The following is a 25,874-nucleotide window of genomic DNA, read 5'->3' on the forward strand; positions in this document are numbered from 1 at the left end:
AGGCGGAAGCGCCCCGTGTCGGCTCCTGGGGCGGAAGCGGCGCCATTTGCCGGTGCCGGCGGCGTGAGGAACGGGCGGCACCAGCACCACCGGCACCACCACCGGCACCATGCCGGGAGCGCGGCGCTCGCTGGCTGCCCCGGTTGTGAGCGGCGTTCTCTGCCCTTGCGGCTCCCACCGGGCTCCCGGCACAGCCCCCGGCTCAGGGGCGGAGGGCGGCGGGAACAGCGGCGGGAGCGTGGGCTCCTGCGGGCGGGCTCTGTGCGAGGCCTCCGAACAGGACCGGCGCCTCCGCGCCCTCTTCCAGAAGCTCGACGTGAACCGCGACGGCGCGCTCTGCATCCACGACTTGGCCGTCGGTCTGGGCCGCCTGGGGCTGCACCGAACCGAGCTGGACCTGCTGGTGAGGGGCGGGAGGGTCCGGTGGGGCAGGGTTGGGCCGGGTTCCAGACACAGCTTCTTTGGGTGAGGGAGGGTCCGGCCGTCCCCTTTCCCCTCTTCCAGACCCTTCTCTGCTCCGCAGCGCTGCTCCGGCTCCCGGTTCTGTACCGCGGGGCTCGCCCTTCCCGGGACCGGGATCTGGGTTCTACGGACCCGTTAAGGGCGGCTCGGCCGGGGGAGAAGCGCCGGGAGGTTGGTGGTGGCAGCAGGAGCCTGCTGGGTGCGTGGGTATCAGGGCAGATCCGCTCCTTGGGGCGTCTTGGGGGGGTTCCCCTGCAGCATCCCCGCTGACTGCACCCGGAGAAACGTCCTGGTCACCACTTGTAGGTGTGTAGGGTATAAACTGGAAACCTGAGACCGAAAACTTGTGTCTTTGACAGGAAGAACCGTAAAAAAAAAAAAAAAAAAAAAAATCCCCTTCCTGCAGGTGAAGGGTGAGGAATCGTGCGTGCTTACTGACACTTGTGGAAAGTTTTTTGGAAGGAAGAGGTGCTGGGAGGCTGGCGAGCAGTTTCATTGTGTTGTGGCATTTCCTCACATGAGCTTGTTGAGCACCGTGTGGCTGCTCTCAGTTTTCTTGCCCAAGATGGCTTATATGAGCCCTACTCGCTTTTTTTTTTTTTTTTTTTTTTTTTTTTTTTTTTTTTTTTTTTTTTTTTTAGGGCTTTGAAATATTTTAAACTGTAGGGAGGCTGCATCTGTGCAGATTGTACGTGGAGTATGTGAAACACAGAGCTCCCGGGCTCCTACTGTGGGAGCTGTGGTCAGGTTCTCTGTGTGGTGCTGTTCACTGAGGGTTCTGGGCTTCAAGGGTCAGCGTGATGTTGCTCTCTATTTTAATTACTGCAATTTATATCTGGGATGGGCCTGTCCTCAGTGCAGTTTGTCCCTGCAGTCGCTGGTATTTTTTTATTCAGGGCTGTAAAAAAGCTGAGTGCAGGGAGGATGGCAGATAAACACGTGGGTGCAGTTGGGGATGTGCCATGTGCAGGAAGGAAGAAGAGTTTAAGGATAACTTCTAAATTGAAAAGACATCTGCTTCAAGTGGCACTTCTTAACATGTCCCTGTTCTGGGAGTGGTGCCCCAGTTTGTTTGAGTGCTTTAATGACATCTATCTCCCCTTTCCAGAGTTGCTTGCTCCTTTCTGACTTTGAGTCTCCACTATCTTGATTTTTTTATGTTGCTTTTTGGTTGGCATCTTCCTTGCTGCTTTAGAGGATGAGAATTCTTTGGCAGTGAGGATCTTGTGAGTGGTTTAGTTGTGCTGTTTCTAAAAATAACATCAGTGCCATGGTGATTTCCTGCAGTGTGCATTTGGGGAATGAAACCTGATTATACCCTGGAAATCACCTGTGCATGCCCTGTGAAATGCTGACCTGCTGCCACCCCTGGGTGCTGAATTCTTTACCTCTGGCTAAAGTCCCTTGCCCACCAGAATGTTCTGTGCTTACACCTGCATTCCTGTCTCCATTTGCATTCCCTTTTTTTCCCAGGTATGTTATTCAATCCAGCCTGATGCTCTCTGCAGAAGGAGGATGCAGTGTGAAACAAAATGCATTTTCACTTCCCAGCAGTTTCTTTGCTCACCACGCTGAGGGAGCAGCCAGGAGGAACCATTCTGCAGGGCCTGGAATTGTTCTGCTGGAGGGAAGCACTGTCTGGATGCTGCTTAGCACTCCTGTCTTTCTGCTGAGGCCCTTCTCTGTCAGTATTGTTTCCTGACCCTTTGCTTCCTCTTCCTTCTCTTCCTCCATGCAGGAAGCTGCAGGTTGGCTGAATGGGGTCTGTGAGGCATCGTTGGTGCTGCAGAGCATCCCCTCCAGCAGTGCCCAAAGTGCCCATTCAGAATGAGGATGCAGAGTTCAAAACCTTTTGAAACAGCCCTCAAAGAGCTGACTGGAAATTTCTGCATTGTGTCATTTTTAGGAAAACCAAATAAACTTCCTGTTTCCCAGGCAGTTCTATTAATAACTCTTTCTTTTTTCTGCCCCATCCTTAGCTAATAGTGGCATCTTGATGCTGGGGATAACTGATGTGAAGTCATGCTGGGGAAAAGTGCTTAAGTGTCAAGATGAAAACATTTCTGATGTATTGGACATGGTGTTTGGCAACTGATTTAGGCATAAATCACGTGGATTGCTTGCAATTAGTAAATTACTTGGTAACTCTTTTGTTTTTCCTTCCATGCAACAGTACACTTGATATGGGAGTTGCCTTCTAAAGTTTGGGAGACAGATGGAGAAAATATTAATGCTCATAATGTGAGGGTGAGGTGCTGATCTCCCTGCTTCAGTAGGCTAAAAGTCCTTGTGGTAACAATAATAGTTTGGGGCTGCAACTTGAAAAGAAAATGGTCAATCTATTGGCTCCTTCAGTGCTTGGGAGTCCTCACTGAGATAAAACCCTTTGTAGAATTCTTGGAAAATTGCTGCCTTCTGCTCTCGAGGTGGCCTTCCATGGTGGGGTGAGAGGAGAGATTGTCCTCAGATGTCCTTTGAGATGGAATTTGCTTATGTAAATGGTGCATTTTTTTAACCCATGTTGTTGTCTCTAAAGCACTTGAGAAGTACAGTGTGCCAGATCAGTCAGCATGTCCAGGAAACCCTTGTTTGTGCAGGCTGGCGTGAAGCAATTCACATATTTCACTTTGCTTGAGCAGTAAAGTGATAACCACATGAAGAATTTTTAAGGGCTTTCTTGTTCTACTCTGTAAGTAAGTAGTTCTACTCTGTAGGTAGTCTGGTTCTGGTCAATTACATCCACCACTGGAACAGTCCATCTCCTGTTACTGCTGCTTTCTTGCTTCTCTCATTAAAATACTGACACAGACTTGGGGGGGAGCATCAGCTCCCATGCTGCTGAAATCACACGTTTTTTTTCACCACCTTTTCTTTTTCACCTGCTATCTCCTCTTTCATCTCCAAGTTCTCAGTGTCCAAACTCCCACACAAATTCTGTTTTTCACTTCTCATGTGTGGCAGGGAAGCATAACTGCACTGCTGCAGCCAGGCTCTTTGCTTCAAGCTTTTCCTCTGTGTGCCTCTGCTTTTTACCTGCCTGTCTCAGCCTCTTCCAGCTGTTGGAGAACACTGCATCTGTGCTGGGGTAAGTTAGCTCTGTAGCAGGTGACTCCATGGATGGATTGAGAAACACTTTCTCTGGTAGCAGCTGCAATCATACAAAGGTTTAATCTTATTTCTGATCAATACTTTATGTTCTGTCATAACATACTTGAATTCTTCCTTTCAGGCTCTTTATTTCTGTAACTATTTTCCTCTCCCATATTTTGAATACTCTGCACTATGTGTAAGGTACTCATTACCTTTAATGGGCAGAGGAAACAGGGAATCTTTTCTGTGTGCTGCATTCACCTTTTTTCTATTCATGGTCATCTGGTACAGGAGCACCTGAGTTTTCATTGTTTATGATAAGAAGTTATTTTAGAAGTTTGTTTATGATAATAAGAGCAAAATTCTAATAGTGTTCTGTAATCTGTCTGAATTATCGCTCCAAACTGTACCCATTTAGATAGAACATCTTTATGGTTTGTGTCTCTGGAATCCTGCTGGGGCAGTTGTGGAGCTTTTAGCTTTGTAACTCATCGTGAGGTGTTGAGCAAGGCTTCCAGCCCTCTCAAACAAATAAAGCAGTGTTACAGTTTGAAATTCCAGTTGGTACCCTTCCTTCTCTTGAAAGGCATTTTCCAACACCAACCAACCAACCATTTCTCAACCAACACCATCCTGACTAATCCCAAGGAACAGACTTGGATACTCTGAACCACTTTAACACAAGGTGATGCTGCTTTCAAGAACATGTTAAATATGCATTTATGTATAATGTGTGTTAAACTAGCCAGCAAAAAAGACTATTTGGTGAAGGGTGGAGGCCTGTTCTTGACCTTTGTAAGTTATGAAATTCATAGTTTGACAAAGGCCCTGTTCTCATGCCCTTGGGAAACCTGGGGCAAGAGCAGGGCTGTAGCTCAGTGATGGAGTTGTAGATAAAGCCTTGAAATCTGTCAGAAGTGGGCGAGTTGGTGTGAATTCTGTTTGTTTGGTTGTCTTCTCTGACTTAGCCACCCAAATGAACTCTTTGTAATCAGTCAAGTGAGTTCCTGAAAGCTGCTGCAAAGGCTTTGAGAAGAAATACAAGGCCTGGCTTTGGCAGAAGCAGACTTCTCAGTGGAGTGTTGGTTATTAATAGACTTGGCCAGCAGCCTCCTAAAGGGAGAGCTTTGCTGGGCTGGAGGTTGTGCTGTGACAGGGAATGGCAGGGCTGGCACTCGGGCTGCCTCGTGTCACTGCCTGGACCCAGAGCTCTTACAGAGAGGGATGCTGGAGGCTGGGGAATCTTGCACCATGGTGGTGAACACCTTCACTCAGACTTGGTCTCTGGTTGTCAGACATGTCTGAGTGTGATAAATGCTTTGAATTGGCCAGGCATGTCCAGTGTGTTCTGAGGGGTAGATGAGAAGTGATAGGTGCAGATAACTACAAGAGATTCTCACTCTTGCATAAGTTTACTTTGCATCTAAACAAACCATTGTGGATTAGGCAAGCATGGCTGCATGGTCAGGTACATAAAGGGCCTGGTAGATGACTCTTGAGAGATGCAGTCTTGGGCTGTTCCCCTAGGATTAATTTTTGTACAGCAAACTGGAGCAGCCTGGTGGGTGCAGGGTTTATTCAGCTAAAAGTGTTGTCCTGTTTGCAGTGATAATGACACTGGCTGACCTTTGTGAGGTGGAACTTCAGCTCCAGCATATCAATTTTAAATGTCAACGTAGTGAGAGTCTTTCTTGGAGAAGGGCATCCTGCATGTCACTGGCATGGTCTGGCAGTGTTAGGTTTCCTGCAGGATGGTGCAAATTCTGAGCTCTGTAGTGAAGTGAATGCCTGCAGGATCCCCAGAGCCTGAGGGAAATGAAGCAACAAAAATGATTCAAAGCAACTGCTGGAATATGCACTGGAGTTTTGGTCTTTCCACACATGTTCTGTGCAGTGTCATTTAATGACTGGGGTTAGAGTAGTGGAAAATGTCTCTCCATCCTCATCTGCATTGGATTAATAGTCAGATTACTGAAATGAAGACAGGTTAATAACCATACAATACAGAACTTCAGTAAGCTTATTGCTTCTCATATATATATATATATATATATTTATTTTTTTTTTTTTTTTAAGAAACAAAACCAGTGATGAATTTGGCTGAATAGTGAGCAGAACCCTTCAATGGTTGTCAAATGATAAAATGACATCAAAGTCATAATAAGGACTTGGTCTCCTATTCTGGAGCCCTACAAAGCAGTGATGCTGCAGTTCTTTGCTCTGTTGCATATATTACAACTTGATGTGATGTTGGGAGGTGGAGAAGGGGAGGCATTCTTTCTTTTTTTCTTCTTCTTTTTTTTTTCTTTCAGACCTACTTGTAGGGAATGGTAAATGAGTCTTTGTTCTTGTTCATGTCCTGTTGCTATCTTTGTCCCTCTGAATGTGGGACATGAGCACACTTTAATGACTGCCCAGACTTTGTCTGGGATGAAGTGTAGCTGTGATCCCTAGAAAGGCAGCAGAGATATCTTCATTTCTGAGTTGTGTGCAGGCTGAGGGGGGGTTCTGGCAGTTGGAGCAGCTGCAGAATTCTGTTACGGTGGGGAATTCTGCTGTAAGAGAAATCATTGAAATTTTTAGATCATGAGTTGCTTGGAAAGGCCAAGCTGTTTGGTATGTGAAGCTGCATCATTTAGCCTCAGGAGAAGAGGGGCTGTGTGAGAGCAAGCCTGGGCCTGGGCTGCTGGAGGGCTCTTGTTTCTCACAAGCTCTTCTCCTGGTTAACTTTCCAGTGCAGCCAGAAGCTGGTTTTTAAATTTCTGAGTAGTAAGGATGCCCTTGGTCAATCCCTGTTTTTTTGTGTGATATGGTATGACCTCAGTGGAACTTGCTGTTCTGGGTTTTGGCTGTGTGTTCCTCCCTGGCCAGCTGGCTCTGTATTTGGCACTGGCTGTGGTTGCCTTAATAGATCAACTGGAATAGCTAATAGCTTGTGCCAGGGTTCCTGGGTTTGTAGCATTCCCTGAGCTATGCTGTGTCACCTTAATACATTAACATAGCTGAATGTCACTACACAGTTTAATTATTTAAGCAGCAGTGGCCAAGAGGTTTAGAATTTTATGGCGTGGTGCAGGGTTAACTTTGTCTCTCTGCAAAGCTGGAAGTATTTAACGTTTTTATCTTTCAGAAATTAAATTCCAAAAGATAAGAGACAATAGCTTCACGGATGCTGGTCCCTGCTGGGCGGGCTGGGTGCTATCTCTGGGTGCCACGTGTGTAAGCAGTGCTCCTGGGGACCTCCCAAAAGGAGATGTTGAGTCACTGCTTGGTTCCTGTGGGGTCAGCTCAGGAACTGGAGGTGGTGATCGTGGTGGCAGCTCTTCCTGAGCTGGAGGAGGAGAAGGGTCATTGCTCCCAGCACAGCTCCCTTCCCTCTGCCCTTCTTCCTCTTCACCCCTCCTCTTGCATTTTTTACACATTAGGTAGCTGTCTGGTGAGGAAGCTCACATTCTTTCTGGAAAACGTCCTGCATTTACTCAAAAGCCTCCTAGAAGCCACCTCAAAGCAGATGGGCTGGCTCTGAATTTCTCCCCGGTGCTACCAGGCTGAAGAGAGCAAGTGCCTGTTGGAAAACCAGAGTTTCAGACTCAGCAGGTATTAAGATGTGGCCTGCATGGTGTGGCTGGAGAGGATACCAGATACTTTGGGTTTACAGCTTCAAACAGAACCTCCCTCTGGCAGCTCGCAGTATTGAGGAAAATACTGTTTTAATTAAGCAAAACACGTCACTTTCTTGCTCTTCCCTTTCTCCTTTGTCTCATTTTGGGTGGATTACACGACTTTATTGTCAGCTGCCCCTCGGGCTATCTCATGCTCATCCATTTTAGTGTTGTAGGATCTGAGGGCAGCTGCCCCAGGCGCCTGCTGTCCGCAGTGACGGGTGTGCTGGCCCGGAGCCAGCGTGCAGATCAGTCCTGGTGCTCTTCTGCCTTCAAAATCCTGGCTTGGGTTCATGGAAACAGCTGGAACTGGAGGGCTGACTGTCTCCTAATGAAGCCTGGGTCGAGAAAGCTGTTTCACTGTGACTGAGGTCTTTGCTTATGATTTCTAGAAAAAGCGAATTTTTTTCCTCATATATATATATATATGTTTTTTTTTTTTTTTTTTGTTCTTCCATCAATACCTATTTCATGGTATTTATTGCATCTTTTCTTAGATGTGAACGGTTTGCTTTGTGGTGGTGTTGGTAGGTTAATACTTTTCTACAGAATTCCTCTAGGAGAGCAGTTCTCTTGCCTCCAGCTATAATCATCTTGCTGTTACTAGGTTTAGTATTCTGACCTAATAAAATTCTCCACCTGCTAAAAGAAAGGTGGTTTTTTTCTTTGGTGTTGGTTTTTGTTTGTTTGTTTTTTTCCCTAAATATGATTAGAGAAGTCTGTTTTTGAGGAGCTGTGTGGATTATTGCAGTAGTAGAATTCCTCTGAGGTTTCCTCTAGTGAGGACAAAGGCCAAGGAAGTGGTGTTCAGTCTCTGCTTTGATTGAACCCCGGGCATGTGATTTCTTGCACTAATTATTGTTTTAGTACAGAACCTCTGCATGAGCAGAGTAACAGGGGGGCCCTGTCCTGTGCACACCACTGAAGCTAATACAATGCAGAGGAACTGTAAGGAACAGTGTCAGGTAAGGTCAGATGATTTATGGGTCTTTGTGTGTGGCAGCCCAGCACTAAGTGACCACTGAGGACAATTCCCAAGTCCCACTCAGGTGCTTTCCCTCTGTACTGTGGCTCTGTGGGCTGTGACTCCAGTGCCCTCTCCACAGGCACTTAGGTTTCCTTGGACCCCAGCCATGAGCAGCCTCAGGTGGCTACCCCAACAGAAGGATCTGATTTTTGGCTGGGTTCATAAGGTTGTTGGAGGAGCAGAGGAGCAAGGTAAGTGCAGAGCTGCTGTGGATGTGGGGGGTGACCCCTTGTAGTGGCAGAAAGCTTCGGATCAGTTACTGCTGCTTGTGGAACAACAGCCTTAGGCAAACACAAGCTGATGTCCCCAGTTCAGAAAATGTGCTTTGTTCCTCCTCTGGCTTGAGAGCTTAGAAGTTTCAAATGCCATGGTAGAGGAATCACTGCGTTTTTGAAAGTCGTTTGACTTCTCTGCTTGTAGTTGTGATGACTGCCAGCAGCTCAGGGTAACTGAGGCATGACACAAATGCCTGAGCCCGGGCTTGAGTTTATCTCAACCAGAACTGGAGTCATAGAGGGCCAGGGCTCCCCCAAATCCCCACCCCTGTTACTGATGTTTTTTCTTTTTTTTTTTTTTTTTTTTTATGTATGTGTCAATTTTTAAAGTAAAAAAACCTGTTGCATAAGGCATGTAGACCTTATGATTAAACAGCATTTTTTTCTACTTAAGTAATTATAAAGTGTATTTGCAGAAGAATTCTTTTTTTAATGTGATGTCTCCTATGTGCTTGTCTCTCACTTTTTCCATTGCTTAGGTTGGATAAAGGAATTCAGCATTAGAAAGTTCCCAAGTATGATGTTGAGTGTTCTTCCTCTGAAATTTATTGGCAAATGGGCTACTTGCTGTCCTTCCCAGGTTTTGGGTTGTGTTTCCATATCTAGTATCTGTAAAACAGAAGTTTCCTATAGTCTTGTCACTCAAAATTCAAAGCCCTCTGCTCACTGTGGACCTTGCTGTGGGTAGGGAGCCTTGGCTGGTGGAAGCTGTGGTCTGTACTGAGTCTGCATGTTAAAAAACTGGTTTCTTGTGGGAAAAGTCAGATTGTATTTTAGAAAGCGAGGCATACAGTGCCCTCTGTCTGCAGATGCAAAAGGCTGGCAAGAATCTAGGGCTACCTAGTGAGTTGCTGGTGCTCTAACATGGAAAATGAGGCCTGACTCCATCCTGTAGTGCCTGAGAGATATGGGCTGCCCAGTTCCATCAGGGTGGGTTGGTTGGTGTTTCTGGTGGTGCCCTGGTCAGGAGGCTGATAGCAATCAACTTGTGGCAGCAATGGGAAACGTGGTCTGTTTTGTAGAAATCCAGGCCATACCATGTTCTGTGCCAATATATTGATATTTACTTGTAGCCCAGCTCTGTCTGATCCTACCCCTGACTGTGTGGTTAAAGGCTGCTTCGGCAGAGCCCCTCCTGCCTCACTAATCGCCGACAGCTTAACCACAGGGTGTTAGATCTTGCAGAGATGAATCGCTGGGCAAGTGCTGTGCTCGCTGCCTTGTGCTGGAAGCCACACGGCAGCAGCACAACGCAGCACCCAGAGCCATCGTAGTGACGGATGAGGCCATAATGGCCCCGGGAGAGCGGGCGCAGCTCGAGGTTAATTCAGGCAGGGCTGGGAAAAGCCGGCTCGGCTCCGCAGAACCATCTGCTGCCCCGACAAAGAGCTGCTCCCGGCTCTATGCGCTCCTCCTGGGACAGCCCTGCTCTGCCCGGTTGCCTGGGGTAAGCGTGGCCGGTACCGGTGATGGGTCTGGCGGCCCTGCGGGGATGTCGGGTCGGGCGGCCCTGCGGGGTCCGGCAGTGCTGCGGGGATGCGGGGTCCGGCAGTGCTGCGGGGATGCGGGGTCGGCCCTGCGGGGATGTCGGGTCGGGCGGCCCTGCGGGGATGCTGTTGGCAGTGCCGAGGGCGCGCTCCCGGCCGTCTGTGCGCGCTGCCGTGGTGAGGAGCAGCGCAGTGTTGGGAGCCAGGATTGGTCGGGCACTGCTGCAGTGGGGACGCAGCCCGGGTGCTCAGCCTGGGCTGTTGGGAAGGAGCCGGGACGCGCGGGTTAATTGGCGGCTCTGAGAAAAGCGTCTCTCGGACAGGTTCCTTTTTAGCTTTTCCTCTGAAAAGCGCAGCGTCTCGGCTCCTCTGCCCGAGCGGTCTCCAGAGCTCCGCGTCTCGGCTCCCTCCGTGTGCCAGGGCTCTCGTGCTTTTGTCCGTTGCCGTCAGGTTCCTGAGGCTCGGGTACAATGAGCTGCTTGTCAGGCCAGGCACGACTGCAGTAGCAGCAATTTCAAAAGGCAGGAAGCGTCTGCAGGAGCGGTCTGTAAAGAACCCGAGCCCGTGGAGCCGCTGGGCTGATCCTGCCGCTGCCGTGCCGGTTCCCGGCCCGGGGGTGCCCGGTAGCGCAGTCACAGGCTCGGCCTCGGCCTCGGGGCAGCTCCCGGGGGTGCAGGGTGCCCCTGGCCGGGATGCTCGCTGGAGCAGCGATGCTGCAGAGCCTTTGGCATTTTCTGTCTAGCTTCCTTCCCAGGGCCACATGCCAAGGTCCTGCAGATGAAAAAGAGGATGAGGCCAGAAACACCACCCCACTTCCAGGCCTCGGGGAGAAAGGGCCAAAGATGCTGGGGAAGCCACAGGACAGAGGGACTGATCCCACTGAAAGGAGACCAACTATCCTACTGGTGGTTGGACCCGCAGAGCATTTTCCAAAGGTAACGGGATATCCAGGGGCCTGAGGAGGGGTTGGTGCACATGACAGTGAGTGTGGGGTCTGCTGGGAGCAGGGGGTGCTGCAGGTGGAGTGGGTGAGGAGCTGGGGGGAGGTGCATGCGTGTGTATTTGATAGGGGGGTTGTGGAAGACAAGGAGAAGGGAGCAGGGTCCAACGTGTGGCTGATAGAAGGCAAATGTGGGGGAAGCAGGGGAATGTCTGTGAAGAGGGGAGGTGATGTAACCTCTCAGACATGTTTAAAGGAGAAAAAAATGCTGTTGAGGGGCAAGGGAGAGTGTGGGGGCCTCCAAGGTTCCTGGGGAACTTTTAGGAAGCCTGCTAGGGCAGGGAATGATAATGCAGGTTAGAGGTGAGCCCTACCCCTGCACCGGAGACCAGCAGAGGATCATATAGAATCTAAAATGTTCTTGAGTCAGTCTCTGGTAATTTGGCAAGCCTCTGAAAAAACCTAGCATGTTATAAGCAAATGAGTAGCTGGCTGTATATTTTTTTTTTTTTTTTCTGAATGGCACAGTCCGGAAGAGAGGAAAGCCTGTCCCCGGGGAGTGGGTGGCATAAGGGAGAGTCTGAGAGCTGTGTGAGGATAGGAAGTTCCTGGGGGGTGGGAGAGTGGGGAGGTGGTGGGTGCACACAATTGGTGGAGAAGAAATGGTGAGGCTTTGTCTGGGGGGAGGCAAACAAAAGCTCCTTAGTTTAGTGCCTGGGCTTCTAACACAGTGCTGGCTGACTGCAATTCTGGTTTATTTTTTGATGGGGAGGGAACTCGGTCTCTCCTGAGGTTTCTGCAGTCAGCTCTGACCACACATAGTTTAAGACCAAGGGTGTGACCTGGGATGAGGGGAGGAGTTGGGCATAACTCCTGCAGCAGGGATAGGAGTGTGTGATCCAGCTTATTTGACAGGGAATTGGGCATGGTAGTTGCTGTAAGCTTTCTCTCTAAAATGGGGGATGAACAGGCTCAGGTTGTAAAGGGGATGAATATCCTTGCTGCTGCAGTTTTCAATGGGAATAGGCAGGCTGGCGTTTTGCATTCAGGGGAGCAGAAGCCACTCCCTGTCTGAATCAGAAGGAGAAATCTGCAGGGACTTTTGCCTTCATCACCCTCGTTGGCAGGTAGCACCGTGCATCCTCTTCAAAAAGAGGAGAGTGTGCACTTTGAGGAGGAGAGGGCTTTTGTGCACAGAGGTTGAAGAAGGACAGAGGCTGAGAACTAAAGAAGGTTGTGATGAAAATCTGGAAACTGTAGGGCTGAAAATCCCTGGTGTCTTCCAGGGAACAATGGTCCCTCAGTCAGGGAGAGCCCATCTGCTTACACCTGCAAATGAAGCTTTCTCTGAGAGCTGATACCAATCTCCTCTTTCCTGCGTGACCCTGGGAAGTTTTGCTGCATAGGAACCCCAAAATTGGCAAATGGAGAAAAGCCAAAAGGGATAAGGACGTGGTAAAATGCAGTTATTGCAGGTTAGGAAATAACTGCCCATCTGCTAGGAGGTTGTGACTGTGTAATTTTAGCCTGCCCTGACTGTAAAGTAAAAAGCAGCATAAAGCTTTTCTGTTGAGGATTATGCAGATATGTTTTACCTTGCAGTTCAGGCTGGCTAATACTGCACCAAGCTGTCCTGGCTCAGCTGATGGATGGTAACTTGCTAAGCTGCAATGACTTGTTTGTGCTTGATCAGATATCTGTGCCCTAATTACCTGTCTGAAGGAGAAGGGTTGCAAAAAGTCTCACACAGCCTTAGGGGTAGGTTAGAAACCACTGTGAGCAAACAATGTTATTTGGTGTTTAAAGAAAATATGGGGGGGGAAGTGGCTTTTGTTGTAAGCCACTGAACATCTGTGACCTTGAGAGAATCTCTTGGCTTGTATGTCACTTCATGCTGTAAAAACACCTGTAACTAGGTACCTGCTAAAACCACAAAATATCACACCTGCTACTTGGGTTACTGTGAGGAATTTGTATGTATTGATAAATTTGACCTGAGGTGCTTCCTAGCCCTGGCTCTTCAATCTACACATTGTAGTTGGTGTATTTCTGCTCAGATGCTTGAAGGTGATGATTTCAACATGAGGCTGTTTCTGCAGGTGCTGGGAGAAAAACACTTGATAGCAAATGGGATGTGTTGGCCCCTGGGTGTGTGTACACAGGAGAGAGGTCTGATCTGCCCTTGATGTCACCATCTGGACTTGTATCTTTGGATCTGTGTGTTGTCAGGGAACAGGTCACCTTTCCTGGTTACCTTTATGTAGTGTTGTCTGCCTTCCCTGGGCTTTGTCCTTCCCCCTGCACAGCTTTGGCTGGCTGCAGCTCTTTGTGGGGGTCTCTTAAATTATTAACTCCTCTCCTTCATACACTTGACACTTTGTGCTTTGTGAGGACTTTCTGTACTGTACAATTAATTATAAGCTAGTTTCCAGAAACAGAAAAATTGCAAGTCAGCAGGACCTAGGGAAAACATGGAAAAATAGTGGTTCTCTCCCTGGCCCATGATGTACTCAGAAAGCTGTTCTGCCTGTGAAGGAGGATGTGAGCGTGACTGTGACGCTCACTGGAACTTGATATTTTTAGAGACTTTTTTTTTTTTTTTTTTAGCAAAGTAAATTCAAAATTAAACAGCATACTTTCCTGCTCCTTGTATGGTTGCATCCTCCCATCCTTTGGGAGGTATGTCCTGGAGCTGATGTAGTAAACTGGTGATGAAGCAGATGCCTGGAAGAGTACAAATGACTTGGAAAGCATTGGAATGGCAGGGTGTTGAAACTGGTAACTTGTGCAGCAGTTAAATAAGGATGAAATACTATAAATAAAATGGACAATGAGTTTGCAGCTTCCTTGATGGCAAGAAAAGTGAACCTTTTATAGTGAGAAGACAGACCCATCTACTGTTCCCTTTAGCAGAGAAGTGTATTAGCTTCTTATCAACCAAAAATGTGTAGGTCCAGCTCTGACTTCACTGGCAGAATTGGCTGATGGAAGAAGCATCAGGGAGGAGTGACTTGAAATTGGTTTGATCAGGAATAGGCAGTGCTAATGAGGGATGTACTGTCCAGGGGGAGCCCTGTGGCCCTGGGGTGGTTGCACGGCTGCAGGGGCTGGGGGAGCAGGACCTGGGGTGAGACTTGGGTCCTGACCTCCTATGAGTTGTGTTCAAGCAGTAAAGATCCCTGCAGCTTTGGAGAGAGATCTTCCTTTTAAGCTCTTCTAGGTTTACTGGGATTCTTTTAGGTGAAATCTAAATACTCGTTAATGCTTGTTTAAACTTCCTTTGTCATTATAACCAGAATTACTGGTATAAACTTCATTCCTAATCTGTCTTTCCTTATTAGCTTGCTGTCCTGTAATTAATACCCCGCTTAAAATCAGCCTTCTTAGCCTCATTACCTTTTTCCTTTCCTCTGACGTAGGTAGTAGGGCTTTTATTCCTAAAATGTGCAGATTTTGCCTTTTGTCTCTAGCTGCCAACTCTAGGCAGACTTTATTGGGAAAATCTGCATCATGTTGGCATAGCAACTGAGCTGCCAAGCAGCTATAATAGTGATGCTTGGCAACTCGTGGGAAGGACTATGGAGGATCCTAAGTCTTGATGAAGGAAAGCTGAGTTAGGTTTGTCCACTTACTACCTGGAGCTGGGCAGGAGCTGCTCACCTTGCTCAGGCTGCTGAAGGCCTCGGTGTCTGCCCAGTGATGTGTGGTGTTGGGATGCTGCTTGGTGTTGCTGTGCATGTAGTGAGCTGCTGCAGCTGATCTTTAAGAGGATCTGGAGGCCCTGAGAAGATCCTGTTTTCGTGCAGAGAGACGTCAGCAGGGAGTAGGTTAAGCCTGGTTAGGTAACGTGGCAGTAGTGCCATGGTAGGGGAGGTGATGGCATTGTAGGTCACCTTTCTCAAGGGTACTGAGTTGCTGAGGGTTGTGATTTATTAAGGTTTTTATATATAAAAAAAAAAAAAAAAAAAAAAAAAATCCTTGAAATAAAGCCCCAGATTAAATATTCCAGATCGGTGTTATTGACATGCAGCTCCACAAACAGCTCATTACAGACCTTGGCTTTTCTTTAAACCTAAATGACAAAACACCATGGTGAAGACGTAAAGGGCCCTTGGGCATCAGGATCTGAGGAGGGCAGTGCTGGATGGACTTTGCACTGGCCTGGCAAGCTGTGTAAACAGAGCAAACACAAGATGTTGCTGTGTCTGCAGTGGGGGGGGGGGGAAGCTGTTAGCTGCTCTGGCTTAAACCAGTTCAGCAAACATGCTGTGTGACTTCGAGTGCAGCAGAATTACAGTGCTTTGCTTATTGGCTGTAGGTGTTTGCACCTTCCTTGTACTTCGATGAACATTAAGACTATAATTTTATTTTAAAATTCATATTAGCAATCAGTAATTCCATACCAAGCAGTATCATTACCTGCTGTGCTTAGTTGCTACTCTCACTGTAGGTGTTATCCCGTTCCTCAAACCCCATTAAATCATCAGAAGGCTGGAATTGTATTGATATGAAGGGATGCATGTGCCACATTCTCTCTGGCCTAGCCTGCACCTGATGGAAGCTCAGGAACTCACTCACAAAGGGGTTAAATTGTAAATAGTAGAAACTGGAAAATGTTCTGCCCAGGTCACTTCTTACAGCACACATCTGACTGCAAGGGGTACTCGGTGATGGAAGAGGAGGAAGAACTACTGAGGTGCTGTAACTGCTGTGTGGATGCATAGCTGGGAGGCTTTGAAGCAGCTGGGGCTGTTTTGAAGCCTGCCCTTGATTTTGGCGTTCTTTGGGGGTATTTGGCACAATGACAAACCTTCTCCACAGGCCTTGTTGTTGCCTGTGTTAGTGCTGCAGAGGGGAGAGATGTTGGTGTGCAGGGGTTGCCTGCTCAGAGCTGGCACAGATCTTGCAACCAAAGCCAATGGCACAGCAGAGAAACCTTTATAAAAGTGGAATTTCCCAAACATGTACAGAAACAGTGAGGGGCTGGCATCCCACTCTTGCTGTGTTTTAGAAGAAGAATTCTGAGGAAGAGGAGGACAGTGAAAGTCCTCCAGTGTTATACGGTGGGGGAGGTTCTGATCCAGACTGGTCCCTACGGTGCTGTGTGTGTAAATCCCCAGCGGGGTGAGACCAGGCCAGAAGGTCTGGTTGGGTGTAAGGAACAGTGTCTTGGCTGTTGGCCAAAGCCTCTTGGGTTAAGAGGCGCCGGGTAAGAGTTAACTTGTGGTGAGCTGATGTAAGGTCCCTGGGCTCAATGGGATGGGGGTGTTGAGCAATGGCAGCTCACGTGTGTCTGGCTGGCAGCCGGGTGGGACTGTACAGCCACTGCCTCCCTTTTAAGTAGAAGGGCAGGGCTTGCAGAGCCAATCCCACCGGAGCCGGCTTTGCTCATAGGCGTGTGTCATGAGACTCGCTGGCATTTCCTTTCCACTACCGACTGAAATTAGCTGAGGGGAATCACTCAGTTTTACTTCCCTTCCCGGTGGGGTCTGAGCAGGGCTGCCGAGACTCGGGCTGAGGAAGATGCTTTGCCTTTGCCTCTACGTGCCAGTGTTCGGGGAGTCACAGACAGAGTTTGAGTACTTTGAGTCGAAGGGGCTGCCGGCTGAGCTCAAATCTATCTTCAGACTCAGCCTCTTCATTCCTTCCCAGGAGTTCTCCACCTACAGGCAGTGGAAGCAGGTATGGCCCCGAGGGAGGAGCGGGAGGGAATGAGCTCTGGAGAGGGGTGGTCTGCACAGCCCCCCCCCCCCCCCAGTGGCTGCTGGCAGGGGACACATTCCCAACATCTCTTGTTGTAATAGCTGGCTCCAGCATGGACACCTTTCCCCTTGGCAGGGCTTGCTGAAGCAGCATGGGGTGGGCTTTTTTTTCTTTTTGATTCTTTCAGTTTGAATTGGATGAGATCTTGGTGCCTCTAAAATTGTTCTGAAGAGAAAAAGGGGTTTTCCAAACTATGTATGGATCTGTGTGGCTGGTCTGCTCAAACTCAGCACTCCACATCTGTTTCCTTTTCCTCCTCCTCACTCCCTTCTTCATGCCCCTTCCAGGGTGGTGTGTACTCTGCAGGTCTGGTCCTGGAAAGGGGATCAGGGCTGTGCTGGGAGCTGGAGGGTGGGCTGAGCTCAGGGAGGTTGTGCAAGAGCCTTTCCCGTCACTGCGGATGGGAGATGCACCACCTCCCACTGCATCCCAGCCCTTCCCTTCCCTTGCTGCTTCTGGTGTGATTTTCATGGCCAGGCTGTCAAGAGCCCTGAGAGCTGATTGTTGGGCAGCAGAGCTGAGTGGGCTTTCTGTTCCTTTGTGCAGAGGTGTGAATGGGGAGTGTAGCAGGCTCTAAGATGTGTGGGGTCCCAAGGTGAGCTGTGTGTTGGGCAGGTGACCACAGACCAACAGCACAGCTGTTGATGAGCAGTTCTGTCCATGGGGATTTCATATTTGTTGTAGAAGGTGAAGAGCTTCAGGCAGGAATATTCCCAAGGCCAGGTTGGATGGGGCTTGGAGCAACCTGATCTAGTGGGAGATGTCCCTGCCCATGCACAGGGGTTGGAACTAGGTGACCTTTAAGGTTTCTTCCAACCCAGACCATTCCGTGTTTCTGTGGTTTGTTTGTACCTCTGGAGAAGATGCTGGGAATGTGGCTTTCTCACCCTTCACCTGTGTTGCAGGTCACTGTTCCACAGCATGCAGCATTTTTGCTTTGTGATGCTGGAGGAGGGGGGCTCAGCAGAGCAAGGCAGCTCTGATCACTCATCCCACACCTCTGTGGGTGTTAGGGGCATGCTGAGAGCACAGCAGCAGCTGCACAGTCACATCTCTGTTACAGTACCTCTAAATTATTACTGCCTGTCAACTGGTTGGGGGTTGCCACTCAGAGGGAAGCCCTGATTCAGCTGTTGGAGGCCAATCTCCTGGCCTGCCAGGGGTGTTGGACTATCTTTAGCCCACAAGTTGACTGTGGGATCATAATCTGAACTTTACAACAGTCATATGATAAATTGCAGGTTAAGAATAGTGGGCACACCTTAAAGGTCAAGGCAGCTGGCACAGCACTTTCTTATTTAAGATTCATAAAATGCTTAAGAGTAGCCCCAATGCTATGGGGATTACAGTGACAGGACTTGGTGGGGCAAGAGAATTTCATGGTGAAGTTTTTAGTGATGAAGTCACTTAATGGCTTTGAAACAAAGACTCGTGAAGGGGACTGGTGCTCTTAGGCTGAGGAAATACAGTAAACCTGTTTGCCTGTTACCTTTGAAGCTCAGATACTGAACTAAGTCTTGGTGAGCAGAGGGTTAGCCTGGTGTTTCATCTCAGCTCAGAGCTTCCTTAGCAACCCACCTGCTGTTCACAGAAATGTTACAGGAATTAAAACAGAAATTCAGGTGGTGCATTAGGCTGAATCACACTTCATTTAGTGTTGCTCACTGGGTCATCTTGAAAGAGACTTACAGACTGTCCAAGGCAAGTGTCTGAACGAGAAGGGGAGTAGGAACTCCCTGAGCCACATTCTTGCAGTCTGGAGATCACCTCACCTGTCAACAAGTAGCAATGTGCCCTTAGATAGGACAAGCTATCTGCTATTGTCCCATGAGCTAATTAGTCATTTACCTTGTCCTAGATGTCTGGCAAAGAGTCTGATCTTGATTTTTGCTTTGTCCTACTAAGAACCTTTTCTTGTTCTAGATGTATCTCATGGAAACTTGTGTAATTAAAGCTCATAGCTGCAGGGTACTTAAACCAGTTCGTAGGGGTTTTTATCTTTGTGCCCACTAGAGCTGGACAGGCTTTTTCTGGTTGGAGTTAGTTATTGCCAGAAAGATCTTACTTCTCTAAGGATTATAGCAGGCATTAAATGCCTTCTCCTCTTCAGGCTTTTTCATTACTCAGAGATTTGAGATTCACTTTTTGAGCAGATCTGTTGCCTCACACTTAGCTCAAGAACCTCCACAAGGGCTGTGTAAGGTGTTAATCAGATACAGGGCTAGAGATTAGACACATGATACTAGCAGAGTATCCCTGATAAAAAAGCATCAGGCATTTCATCTACGTAAGTAACTTCAGGAAACAGTTGCCTGGAATCAGGTGACTTTTCTCCTCTACTGCTTTGCTCAAATTTCTTAGCAGAATTAGCATTCTGTCAGCTGCTTGCTGGAGGGAAAGTCAAATGTGTAGGAAATTATCTTTAAATACAGTGGAAGAAGGGACAGATCTGTCTGAATGAACAATGGGACTGATGGGCTTTGATTGTTTTCTGAACAGAAAATTGTGAAGGCTGGAGACAAGGACCTGGATGGACAGCTGGATTTTGAGGAATTTGTTCACTATCTCCAAGATCATGAAAAGAAGCTGAGACTGGTCTTCAAGAGTCTGGATAAGAAGAATGATGGTAAACACCTTTCTCAGGCTCACTAATAGACTACTGCATGCATGAGGTTGCAATAGGAATATCTGAGCTCATTGGCTTATCTTTGCAGGCTGTATTGATGCCCAGGAGATTGTGCAGTCTCTGCGGGACCTGGGAGTCAAGATCTCTGAGCAGCAGGCTGAGAAAATCCTGAAGAGGTGAGAATTCATCTGTTTTTTCTGTTTGTGTTTTTTACTGGGTTAGAAAGGAGTGCAGGGACATGAAACCCATCTCCTCTTTCAACCCTGTACACACTTCCCAGAGACTGCAGCTCCTCTGTTATTGCCTCTTACTGTTTGTGTATTTATTTATTTCTTTATTTATTTATCCCCCCCTCCTGTGAATTGACACTTACAATGTCATAATGCATTATATAGAGAGTTTTTGTGAGAATCTCTTACCTTGCTGAGCTGTTGTGGGGAAGTGCTGAGCTGGTTTGCATCCTTGTCTGATTGTCCTGCTGCCTGGAGCTTGCTGCTTTGGAGAGGGACTCTGCAGTTGCTCTTTGGAAATGCTGAGTGCTTTATGCATGTGGCACTAACATGTTAACAACCACTTATCTGTGCTGTTTTCTCCTCTTTCTTTCCTCTGCTACCTTCCCTCTGTCTGTTTGCCTCTGTGTCAGAATAAGGACGGGACACTTCTGGGGTCCTGTCACCTAGTAAGTATTATTTTCCCTTCAGTGTCAGTTATTTTGACCTAAGTTTGGTAGGAGGGGATTCAACTACTCCTTGGGTCAGTTAAAGGGGAGAGAGAGGGAAAGAAAAAAAGGAGCCCCCTTCTACCTATCTGCAGTGTTTGGTGAATAGAAAATTTCCAATCTCTGTCTTGTGTCTCTGTAGAAGTCTTCTAGTAGCTGCTTTGCAAAGCTTTTTTTGATGTAGACCTGAATATTCAAAGGGAAGGGGAGGAGGAATTTGTCATCCTGTGGGAACCTTTACTCATCTCATAATAAATCTTTCTAGCATGGATAAAAATGGAACAATGACAATTGACTGGAATGAGTGGCGAGACTATCACCTGCTGCACCCTGTAGAGAACATTCCTGAAATCATCCTGTACTGGAAGCACTCCACGGTAAGAAATGGTTCCTCTGCCACAGGTCTCTGTCTTTCCCCCCTCAGCTTTTCAGACAGAGTCCTGACCCCCAGGAGCTGCTATCAGCAGTCTCCAATCTTTTCTTTTCATGGTTCAGTAGCTGCCTTGTAGCTCCAAAGGCCCAGTCATTTCCTGTCCTCTTATCTTGACACCTGTCACTGGCACAGCTTCTGGAGCCTCTGGCACAGGTTGCTGATGACTGCACCTTCTGCTCAAAGATGTTGTTTGCTTGGCTGGCACTCTGGGAGCTCATACCAGTGGCCAGCCCCTGCTGGTTCAGGGCCCGTTAGGACTAGAAACTGATCTGACAGCCCCTCTTTCTGGAGATACTTCAGTGTTTGTAAATAGCACCTAACAAGATCAAACTGACTGTGAACTTGGAAGGTTCCAGAGAGGTTCAGCTTTTTTGCTATACAGCTGTCCTCAGTTGGTCATTTTGTTCCTTACCAGGATCCACAATATTTCAGTGCAGACCCGTGTTCAGCAGCTGCCAGCTCTTCAGGCAGAAATTTCTAAATGTGAAGGTTCCTCTTGTGATGTGCTGGAGCAGTGGCAGTTCCTGTGGCCAGGCACAGCACTTAATGGGTTATGGACAAGATGCTGACTTGGAATAGGCATATCCAGTACTTCAGCACTTAGTGCTGATAAAGAGCAATAAAACCTTGGCTGATCAGACATTTCTCAACACCTCATACTTTTGCAGATTTTTGATGTAGGAGAGAATTTGACCGTCCCTGATGAGTTCACAGTGGAAGAGAGGCAGACAGGGATGTGGTGGAGACATCTGGTTGCAGGTGGAGGTGCGGGTGCCGTGTCCAGAACCTGCACAGCTCCTTTGGACCGCTTGAAAGTGCTTATGCAGGTATGATGGAGCAGTTGCAGTTTGTTTCAATACCCAGGAAGATTCCTTTGTAATTCTTGGATTGCCTAAGTACCTGATCCTATACTAGGTGTGAGAATTGCCTGTTCAACCTTTCCTCCCACTCCAAAAGGAGATATCGATTAGATTCATTATTTAACACCAGATTTGAAAAAAAAAAAAAAAAAAAAAAAAAAAAGAAAAGAAAAGAAGCCTGCTTTCCTATTGTAGAAGTTATCTGGGGGGGATTAAAGCCTTGGCAAATCTCTGGGTAAATAGAAAAGTGCCCTTTTGTCCCTGGATTAGGAAAAAACGTAGCGCTGTCGTAATCAGGGCTGGAGCTGATCCAAGGTTGCTCTCTCTGCCCCAGGTCCATGCCTCCCGCAGTAACAACATGTGCATCATTGGTGGTTTTACCCAAATGATCCGTGAGGGTGGCCCAAGGTCACTGTGGAGAGGGAATGGCATCAACGTCTTGAAGATTGCACCAGAATCTGCCATTAAGTTCATGGCCTATGAGCAGGTGAGTAAAAGGCCACGGGTGACTCCAGTTGCAGAACGGTTTGCAGAACAAACTGAAAAAACAAAATTATGACTGAGATAAGTCAGTGACCCTCAGTGTCTGTCTGTCTGTCTGTCTGGGCTCCTACAGATCAAGAGGTTCATTGGTACTGACCAGGAAATGCTGAGGATTCATGAGCGACTCTTGGCTGGTTCTCTGGCTGGGGCCATTGCACAGAGCAGCATCTACCCAATGGAGGTGAGGGACATGGCTGAGAATCCAGCCCACAGGGTGCTCAGATGGGAAAATGTGGGTAGAACACCAGTGCTATTAAAGTTTAATTAATAAATTAATTAATTTTTTTTATAATTGCTGTGGTCTTGACCACAATGGTCTTAGTGATGTGGCCTATACAGTTTTCTCCTGTTGATTCTACTCTGGACCTTCAAGGCATTTCCTCTTGTCTTTTAGGTTCTGAAAACACGGATGGCTCTAAGGAAGACAGGACAATATTCAGGCATGTTGGATTGTGCCAAAAACATCCTTACAAAGGAAGGAGTGGCTGCCTTCTACAAAGGCTACATCCCCAACATGCTGGGAATCATTCCATATGCTGGTATCGACCTGGCAGTCTATGAGGTATGAAGCCTTCAACCTTTTGTAGGGCTCTGCTGCTTCTGTAGCACTGTCAGACCTCTCAGTTACTATGGGAATTTTAAGTAATTTTTCTAAAGCTTTCCTGATCAGCCTTAAGGGGCACAGGTGGATTTTTAGCCAAAATGGCCTAAAAGACAATCCAGTACAACACTTCTTTCCTAGTTAACACCATGCATGATGTTCTTTTGATTCCCTCTTGACTGCTAACATCTGACTTGTTCCTTCCAGACTTTAAAAAACACCTGGCTGCAGCGCTATGCTGTCAACAGTGCTGACCCTGGAGTCTTTGTTCTGCTGGCTTGTGGCACCATCTCCAGCACCTGTGGACAACTTGCCAGTTACCCACTGGCCCTTGTGAGGACACGCATGCAGGCCCAAGGTGAGAACTTCTAGGAACTGTGGCAACTCCTGGCATAGTCTTGGAGCAGGGTAGAGGTTCCCTTGTGTAAACACTGCAACAGCAGCTTAACTGCCCAGTGCAGCTGAGCAGGAAGGTATTTGCCATGCTGCAAAAGGACACAAGGACCTTGTGCTGCCCTTTGTGTCCAGGTCAGGCACCTCCAGGGCAGAGGTTCTGTTTTGCTTAGATCAGTTGTTTTTGGCTAAGGGCATCTGAAGAGCAGTTAGAGGGGATAGTGCAGTGCATGGCCCTGACTTCCTGAGAAGTTCAGATGCTGTCCCCTAAGAAGTGCCTTTGCTCTTCAGCAGGAAGCAATCAGAACTGCACTGTGAGACAGGCACTACCTTCAAGCGTTGTCACCCTGTAGGCTGCTTTATTTATTGTGGCTTTCCCTCGTGCAGCTTCAGTGGAGGGAGCTCCTGAAGTGACAATGAGGGGACTGTTCAAACACATCCTGAAGACAGAGGGAGCGTTTGGCCTTTACCGTGGTCTGGCACCCAACTTCATGAAGGTGATCCCAGCTGTGAGCATCAGCTACGTGGTGTATGAAAACTTGAAGATGACTCTGGGTGTGGAGTCCCGGTGACCAGGAGATGCTGAGGACTTTGAACTCTGAAATCTTGGGGTGCAATCCCAAGACGTATAGCCATCTCTCATTCTGTGAATGTGTTGACACTAAGCTGACTAAGCAAAGCTGTGAAATCTCAGATAGTTTGTGCGTCAGTAAGGGGGAGGGGAAGATCTGGTGTCCTTTGCCATCTTGCTACTTACTCAGAGCTCCACACGAACCATCAGGTGGTCCCGTTTGTTGGGCGTTTTGGGAGACCAGGAGGTGAACAAGGGACAACTTTAAGGTGTGAGTTGCTGAGGTCAGTTCCCAGCAGTATGGGGAGCAATGATTTTGGTAGCAGGTCTGCTTTCAGCCTATTGCACGTACAGAGCTGTTTGCCTGCAGATGAGCACCTTCTGACTTGCTGAAAGAGTTTCTTTTTCCATTCAGAGAGCTTCTTTTTCCATTCAGTTGTTTAACTTCCTACCTGTCGTTTAAATTTGTACAAACCTTGTGTAGGAGCTGCTGCCACACCAGGCTTGTTGTTATGTTTACATATATTTCTTTGGGTAGGAGACAACATTCATGTTCTGCTTCCAAGACTTGACATGAAATGTTAACTTTGACCTGTACTGGTTTTGAGGGCTGGTGGGGGCAGCGGTTAATCCAGGCTGAAGGTTGCTTAGGCCAGCCTGATGAAGAATTAGAATTATTTATTTTTTCTAGGTTTAAGTGTGTCTCATAAATCCACTAACAAGATACACTTACTAACAAAAGCAGCAGACTAGAGCCTGCATGCCTGTATCCTTTGCATGCTGGGATTGGCTTGTCTTATACTCAGCAGGGGCTTGGAAAGGGGAAGGCAGGGGAGCCCTGGGTGAACTGGCACCTTGATGCATGGCTTTAGTGACCAACAGACAATATTTCACAGCTCCTCTGCAGTTGTGCTTCTAGCACAACACGAGAGCCCCTGGGCAGGACCTCCAGATTCCCTTCTGCCTGGTGTTGAGGATAGCTGGAAGATTTTTTCCAAGCCCTGTGCCTACGCTGCTATCGAGCTCTTTAGACCTCTTTGTAGATTGGTGTTCAGGTTCCTGTGAGTGGGATGGAGTCCCCAAGCCAGGAGTGTGTCTGCAGTGGGAAGGGCTGTTAGGGAGAGGGCTGGCTGTCACTGGGAGAGGTAAGCTTTCAGTCCTGAAGACACGCTTGCTTTTCTTTCAATGGGTGCTTTTCATAAGGCTAAGGGAAATAGATGGCTTTAAAATTTCTCTGACTGCATTGTGGGCTACTTTAGTTGACAGGATCTGGCTGCTGAGGCCTGGAAGATCCTCATCCAACTTTTCATTTTGGGCAAAATGGACCAGCGTTGCATTCCACTGTCTTACTGCTTAAAACGTATTTATTTTGTATTTATTTGAACAGAGTTATGTCAGACTATTTTTATAGACTTGTTTAAATATTGTTACTGTGCTTGTATTTCTCCTGTTTTAAAAAGTTCTCTATTTGTTCTCTTACATCACACAGCTGAGTCGTGGGGAGGGACGCTAAAGTCACTTTGCCCTTTGGGGCCTGAGCTGCCTTTCCCACATTGGGGCTGTTGCTGGAGCACCTCAGCCCAGAGAAATTCTGTAGCAAGAAGCCATAGGGAAGAAGGGAGCTGGTGAGGAAGCAGTACCTGGGGAGGAGGGGAGAGGGTGCACAGGGAGGCTTGCCTTACTTTGGAATTGCCTCTGTGCATGGCTGAAAGGATTTGAGGTGGATGGCTGAAGTTGGGAAGTAGAAGGTTGGTGTATGTTGGATGTCACAACGGATAATTGAGAGCGATCTTGGGGAATTTTTAGCTAAGGGGGGAAGAGAGAAATTTCAGGATCTAAAGGAAATAAGTTTCCAGAGAGATGGAAGGAAAGTTGGATGCAAGCTGCTGCAGTAGTGCTTTGAGGCTGAACCAGCTGATCCTCCTGCCAAGCCAGTGCTCTTCACATGCAAACTGTGGAGACGTGTGAGAAATCAGGAAAGGATTTGCAAGCACTCAGCAGCTGCTTTTTCTGCTGGCAGTTTTTAGTGGTTTATGGAGAGTCTTCTAGGTGAGGCTCTGCCTTGGCTATCCAGTGCTGTCAGTAGTTGGCCTTGTGGAAACCTACCCATCCTGGGTTAGTGATATGATTTTTTTCTACCCCCCCCCCACTTCTTGAGACCTATCACAAATTCTGCAGTGGCTCCTTCCTACCAGAGTGGCCTAAAGGAAATACGAATATCAGAATGCAAAAATCAATGCAAAATGACAACCATCTTTGTAGCTGTAACCACAAATTGTTATAATGCAAATTTAACTTGGATTCTTCATGTAGGGAACAGTCTGCTAATAAAGGTCTGTCAAAGAGATACCATGTCTCTGCATCTCTTTCTCAATATGGTTTATTGGTGTTGTTTGTCACCAGACTCTTCCTGAGAGGATTCT

The 25,874-nt window shown here is 47.7% G+C and overlaps 1 protein-coding gene across 4 annotated transcripts; it reads left to right on the forward strand.

The window, feature by feature from the left end:
• The first annotated feature begins 5 nt into the window (after positions 1 to 5).
• SLC25A25 (solute carrier family 25 member 25) lies at positions 6 to 25,798 on the forward strand. Of its 4 annotated transcripts, XM_071766091.1 has the most exons (11): positions 9,727 to 9,963; positions 10,746 to 10,938; positions 19,206 to 19,332; positions 19,421 to 19,508; positions 20,316 to 20,427; positions 21,152 to 21,310; positions 21,678 to 21,830; positions 21,960 to 22,067; positions 22,281 to 22,448; positions 22,695 to 22,845; positions 23,268 to 25,798. In XM_071766091.1, exons 1-11 carry the CDS (start codon positions 9,920 to 9,922, stop codon positions 23,450 to 23,452), a joined length of 1,488 nt encoding a protein of 495 aa, XP_071622192.1. In that variant the 5' UTR covers positions 9,727 to 9,919; the 3' UTR covers positions 23,453 to 25,798. The 4 variants fall into 4 exon arrangements, with proteins under 4 accessions (XP_071622190.1, XP_071622192.1, XP_071622191.1 ...); XM_071766089.1 differs by lacking the exons at positions 9,727 to 9,963; positions 10,746 to 10,938 and adding an exon at positions 6 to 403; XM_071766090.1 differs by lacking the exon at positions 9,727 to 9,963 and having other exon boundaries at positions 10,124 to 10,938.
• The last annotated feature ends 76 nt before the right edge of the window (positions 25,799 to 25,874 follow it).

Source organism: Heliangelus exortis, chromosome 22 (genome assembly GCF_036169615.1).
Source record: "Heliangelus exortis chromosome 22, bHelExo1.hap1, whole genome shotgun sequence".
NCBI lineage: Eukaryota > Metazoa > Chordata > Aves > Apodiformes > Trochilidae > Heliangelus > Heliangelus exortis.